The sequence below is a fragment of the Aythya ferina genome (genome assembly GCF_964211825.1).
Source record: "Aythya ferina genome assembly, chromosome: 1".
Taxonomy (NCBI): domain Eukaryota; kingdom Metazoa; phylum Chordata; class Aves; order Anseriformes; family Anatidae; genus Aythya; species Aythya ferina.
Window position 1 is genome coordinate 21,924,638 of NC_140296.1, and position 6,231 is coordinate 21,930,868.

A 6,231-nucleotide genomic window follows, 5' to 3' on the forward strand; every position below is an offset into this window, starting at 1 on the left:
CCTACCCCGACGGGGAGGGGGGGGGCTTCTTGTTCTGGGGTACGGAGGGAGCAGAGGGGGTCCGGGGGACCGGGTAACGGTGGGGGGAAGGTCTATAGGGCCGGGGCCACCCCGGGTGGCCTCTTATGGGTCCCGCCCCGCCCAGGAGGGCTGCGGGAGGGCTCACGTGGGGGGGACGGCGCCTATGGGGAGCCGGGCAGGGCGGCGGGGCCCGACGGGGCGGCGAGCTGTCAAAGAGGCATCCCGGGGCCGGCAGCGGGAGCAGCCCGATGTGTCCCTAGCTGCGAGACCCCCCCTTTAACCCCGGCCATGAACGCCGAGGAGCAGTATTACGCCTCGGCGCAGCTCTACAAGGAGCCGTGCGCCTTCCAGAGAGGGGGCCAGGCGCAGGATTACAACGCCAGCCCCCCCGCCTGCCTCTACATGGGCAGGCAGCAGCAGACGCCGTACCCCGGCCCTTTAGGGGCGCTGGAGCAGGGCAGCCCGCCGGATATTTCCCCTTACGAGGTGCCTCCCATCTCGGAAGATGCCGGGGTCTCCCACCTGCACCATCACCACCACCACCACCACCACCATCACCTTCCTCCCCCCCACCAGGACGCGCTGCCTTTCGCCGACGGGGCGGACGGGGGGGCGATGGAGGAGCCCCGGGTGCAGGTGCCCTTCGCCTGGATGAAATCCACCAAATCGCACGCCTGGAAGGGACAGTGGGCAGGTAAACCCCGCCGCCACCCCCTTCCCTCTTCTCTCCCTCCCTCGGCAGGCAGAAAACCTCCCCAAAATCAGCCGTGACGCCCCCCATGCCCACCCTCCCCGGGGGTCCCCTCCGCCGTCGGGTGGAAAGCCGGGGGTGGCAGCCGGCAGCGCGCAGCCCACGGGGGCCAAAACCCCAAGAGCATCATTTTTTTGGGGGGGGGGGAGGGTAGGGGAGGGGTGCCCGAGTCCCACGCAAAATTTCACGAATTTTTGGCCCCCGATAAACTCGCGGTGGCCGAGGTGGGGAGAGCCACCAGGGCTCCCCAACGTCCCCAAGGCTCCTCGCTGTCCCCAGGGCTCCTTGGTGTCCCCAAGGCTCCCTGCTGTCCCTATATCCCCCCCCCCCCCGCCTCCTGCCCGCGGGTTTTTCCCCGGAATTGCGCCTTTACAACCTAAAACCGGGGGCAAGGGAAACAATGCACAAACGAAGCAGAGGTGCCAGCGAGGGGAAGAAACTCTATCTAGGCAGAAAGTTCCGCTGCGGAACAATATTTCTGTCTCTCCCTGCACAATGTTATCGTGTCCTGCGCCTTTGTCACGCCTATAGGGCAAATATTATATTAATGGCTTTGTTCAAATAGACAGTTGAAAAAGGGACCGGGGTATTGAAATCACCGTGAAACAGTCTGGGAAGTGCCCGGGACACAGCGAGGGGGAGAGGGGACAGGCTGCGGTGCCCGGTGGCCGAGAGGAGCGCTTGTAGGGCTGAATGAATCGGTTGGGGTGGGGGGGAATAAAAAAAAAAAAAAAAAAAAGAAGGAAAATGATAAAGCCGAACTTTCAAAATACCCCTTCTTTTTTTTTTTTTTTCCTCTCCTCTTTATTAAAAAAAATCTCAGCAAAACGAAACTTGCCCCACCGAGGTCGCAAACTCTGCCCTGTTCCCTCCTGAGGGGGGACAAGGAGGGGACCCAGCCAGGGCTGTGCCACAGCAGGACAGGGGATGAGAACACCCGCACCCTATAGACCCTGTAAACCCTATAAACCTTCAGTTTTCATAGACACGCGTGGGATTTACGCGGCCGTGGGGCCGAGGGGCGGCTGCACTGATTTTATCATGGGGGTTGAGGGGGGTGAGAGGGGAGTAAAAGCCCAAAAAGATCCCTGGGGGGCTTTGGCCGAGCCCAGCGCGGTGCGCACCGCCGTGCCCGACCCTCGGGACTGCCCCGTCCCGGCAGCTGGCTGCACCGCCGCGCTGCCGAGTTTGAAGGGCCACACAGAGACCCTCTAACAGACGTGAAAACGTCTATTTTTATAGTTTTTCAGATTATTTATATGGCTGTAATTTCCTAAATATGGCCCATGGGAATATAAAGCCGAGCGGGGTAAAGCCGAGTGGGAAAAGCCCTGGGGTGCTTGAATCCGGCTCTTCACATCTCCTTTGAGTTCTGGAGTGTCCCCAGCAGGCCTCCAAGCCCTGGTGACAGTGGCAGTGGCATTTCCACGCCGATCCCCGGTCCTTCTTGCTGCCCTTGCCACCCCGGCCCAGCGGCGGCCTCCGTCGCGGGCACGGCGATGTCGCGGGCATGGCGATGTCGCCGTTGTCGCAGTTTCCGGGAACGAGAAATCAAAGGGCTCGGCCGACCTGGCCACAGGGACGGGTGGCAGCCACGGGTCCCCAGGGCTGTGGTCCCCGCACCCGAGCAGTGGCTCCCCGAAGGCTGGCAAGGGGCCGGGACTGCCCCGGGGGGAAATCCCGGGGCACCCACAGCAACCCTGAACCCTGTCCCGTGCCATTTCCATCTCCCTTTCCTTCTTTTTCTTATTTTTCCTTTTTGCTTTTTCACTATTTTTTCCCCATTATTTTTCCTTTATAAAATTATTTTTCCTTTTTTTTTAAAAAAAAAAAAAAAAATTACGATTTATTTTGGTCTCTTGTGCTTGGCGCGCAAAAACCCCATTTATTTATTTATTTATTTTAATTATTATTTATACATATATAGTTTTGCTTTTATTTTAAATCACACCCGACATATTGCAGGTTGGCAATATGGCCAACTCCATTTTGTTGTTCTTTATTTTTATCATTTTATTTTATTTTATTTTAAATCATATCTAACATAAATTACACCGGACATATTACCGGCGCTTTTTGGCGGGCGCAGATTTTTTATTTTTATTTTTTTTAATTTTTATTTTTTTATTTTCTTATTTTAATTAATTAATTAATTATTTTCTGTGGCTCCTTTGCCTCTCTCCGCCCCCGAGGGACGCCGTTTCTCCGCGAATTTCCCCCAAATTTTTATCGCCATAAAACAGCAGCCGCCGTGCGCCCCGCGGCCAGCGCAGCCCCGGGGGGTGCTCCCGCAGCCGTGGCGGTGTCCCCCCCCCTCCGACGAGGTGGCCGGGGCTGACTGTCCCCCTGTCCCCCTCTCTCCAGGGGGATCCTACGTGGTGGAGCCGGAGGAGAACAAGCGGACGAGGACGGCGTACACCCGGGCGCAGCTGCTGGAGCTGGAGAAGGAGTTTCTCTTCAACAAGTACATCTCCAGGCCGCGGCGGGTGGAGCTCGCCGTCATGTTGAACTTGACGGAGAGGCACATCAAGATCTGGTTCCAGAACCGGCGGATGAAGTGGAAGAAGGAAGAGGATAAAAAGCGAGGGGCGGCCAACAGCAACGACCCCGAGCAAGACTGTGTGGTGTCCTCCGGTGAGCTGCAGGGCAAAGAGGAGCTGCAGCCGTGTCCCCCCGGGAACATGCCCTCGGGGGCCTCCAGGGACCTGCTGGCCCCCAACCTGCCCCCACGAAGGCAGCAGGACTCTCGGTGAGCCGGGGAAGCGGCTGGCACCGGGGGACAGAGCCGAGGGGGCTGGCGGCCGGCCCCCCACCGCCGCCACCGTGCCGTCACCCGCCTTCCCCCGGGGAAATTGGGTGCCTGCCCCCCCCGAAATTGCCGTCCCGAGAAAATCGAGAAAACGAAAGGCGTGAGGCTGCAGCGAGGAGAGGCTCGGTGCGCGCTGTAGGGCCGCGATGGAGGCGCGCCGCGTCCCCCCCGTCGGGGGGCGGCTTCCCCCGGGGAAGGCGGATCTGGGACCGACGGCGACCCCGGGAGCACGGAGCGGTGGGGACAGCGAAGGAGAAGAGGTTGGAGGCTGCCCCTGCCAGGTTTGGGGCCGCCGTGCCCGCGGGTGCGGAGAGGGGGGCGGCGGGGCGCGGAGCCAGGCGGAGAGGTGCGGAGCCTCCCCGGGCCAACCCCGCCGCTTCGAGAGGCTCCGGGACATCTCTTCTAGGGAGAAGTCCAGCAGGAGACCGGACTAGTGGTCGTTTCTTTGGAAATCTGCTTTGTTTCGTTTTCTTTTGGAGTCTGGAAGAAAAAAAAAATAAGAAAAAAAAAGAGAGAGAAAGACGGGGGAAAATAAAAATAAATTAAAAAAAAAAAAAGACGGGGGAAAAAAAAGAAAAAGATGGGGAAAAAAATAAGCCCTCTGGTCCTGCGGGCAGGACTGAGACCCCCCGATGCCCCATTTCGGGTGCCTGGCCCCTCTCCATGCGGGCACCGTCGGGGCGCGCAGGGCTGCGCTGCCCTCCCGGGGCGTCGGTGAGGAAAGCGGGCAGCTGCCAGCCGGGTTTGGGACGTGCCCCGGGCTGGTCCCGGTGATGTTTTCCTTCAAAAGAAAATCCCCTTCCCTTCTTCATCCTCCTCTCTCTCATGAACCCAGCCTCGGGGAGAAGATGCCTCCCAGCTGCACGGCTCTTCCGGCTCCCTGCTCGTTGCGCCGAGATTTTCTCCCCAGCCGCTGCGAAAAAATCAGTGAATTTAATCGAAATTAAGACCTCGAGCCCAAGCTGGAAACGAAAAAGAAAAAAACGGGTGCGGAGCTCCGAGCTCTCCCCGGCAGCAGGCACCGGGAGGCGCGGCGAGACCCCACAGCATCTCCGGGGACCGGACCCGGGAGGGCCCTGGGGGAGGAAGAGGAGGAAGAGGAGGTGAGGAGGAGGAGGTGAGGAAGAGGAGGAGGAGATGAGGAGGAGGAGGTGAGGAAGAGGTGAGGAGGCCCGTCCCAACAGTCCTGATGAGAGGATGTTCCCAGTCCCACGGCTGAAAACAAGGGGGAGAAGCAGCAGCTTTCCACATTTTTTTTTTTAATTATTATTTTATTTTTTTTTCTCCCCGTCTTGCATAAAACGCTTAACAATACGGAAAGGTGGAGACTGGAGCTGAAGGTGTAATTCTTTTGCTTTTCTTTCCTTTTGGGGGCATTAATGTGTGTGTGCGAACAGGGACGTTCCTGGTTGTTTTTGTTTTTTTTTCCTGCACGTTGCATGAGCGATTTTTCGCCCAAGCCTGTGTGTCCTTCTTCACCTAAACGCAGCCAATGAGTGAGGACTTTGCTAATGATTATACGAGCAAAATTCAAATAAAGCCCTTCTGCTTAAGAAACGAAGCCACCATATTAATTAAAATATCATTTCCCAAACTTGGGGGACCGTGAAATCATTTTAAACCCCAGCATTTCCCGGCACCATTTACGCTTTGCAGCAGCCCGTCACTGGAAACGCTCGGCGGAACAATTTCCACGTCCCTTTTACAACATCTGTCACTGAAATTGCAACTGGGCAGCCACTGCAAAAAATAGATGTAGCTGCAAAAAGGAAATCTATCTATCATACAAAATCCCAAGATTTCCTGCTAAAATCCTTACAGGGCATTTCACTGGGCAAACAGCAGAAATTTTGCCTGCCCTTTCTCTAGTGTGATGCGTTCGGTTTCATTTTTATTTTTATTTTTATTTTTATTTTTTTTGTGCACTGCTGTACAAATGGAGAATTTGCCGACTTGTTCGACCGCGAGCTCGAGGTATTTTTACGAGTGAAAGCACAATCAGCCTTGCATGATTTAGTTTTAACGAATAAAGTCTTTTTCGTTGGGGAATTGGCAGAGCGGATGGGTTTAGCACTTTTTTTTTTTTTTTTTTTTTTTTTTTTTCATCTTTCTTACAGCTGCACCGATGGAAAAATTAGATTTAGCTGCATCAAGAGAGCCCCGGGACCTTGCAGAGGTAAATGCTGCAGGTAACCTGGTGGAAGGCATGGGGGCTTACAGGGCTGCTACAGCTCCTGTGCCGTGTCATCTCACCAAAATCAGGTGTTCAGGCATACCCATTTTTATTTGTTTTTTCCCCAAGGAAATGTTCCCCTGCTTTGAAACTGTAATAATGCATATTTAATTCTCTTTAACCCTCTGGATCAGGTTTTCACAAGGGATATTTACCTCCCTCTCCTGTCTCCAAGCAGGGCTGATGGCACACAGCTACGAAAAGCCTGGGGGCTGCCACTACTCGGCTGGGGCCACATCCAGCAGCCCCCGCTGCTTTTCTGCAGCCCTGTATGAATAATGATGCCCATAAATCAATGCTGAAAGCGGTGATTTAACCAAAGGTGTGAAAGTTTTTCCACTGAAGCCTGCTGCCTCCCACGCTGCGGTTGCTGCCGCTGCCATGGGCGTTGTATAGGGGAGATGCTGCAGGCTGGGA

The 6,231-nt window shown here is 55.8% G+C and overlaps 1 protein-coding gene across 1 annotated transcript; it reads left to right on the forward strand.

Moving 5' to 3' along the window:
- Nucleotides 1–237: 237 nt before the first annotated feature.
- On the forward strand, nucleotides 238–5,536 carry PDX1 (pancreatic and duodenal homeobox 1). Its single transcript, XM_084491596.1, has 2 exons — nucleotides 238–715; nucleotides 3,137–5,536. The coding sequence occupies exons 1-2, from the start codon at nucleotides 310–312 to the stop codon at nucleotides 3,523–3,525; spliced, it is 795 nt and encodes a 264-aa protein (XP_084347722.1). The 5' UTR covers nucleotides 238–309; the 3' UTR covers nucleotides 3,526–5,536.
- Nucleotides 5,537–6,231: the final 695 nt, after the last annotated feature.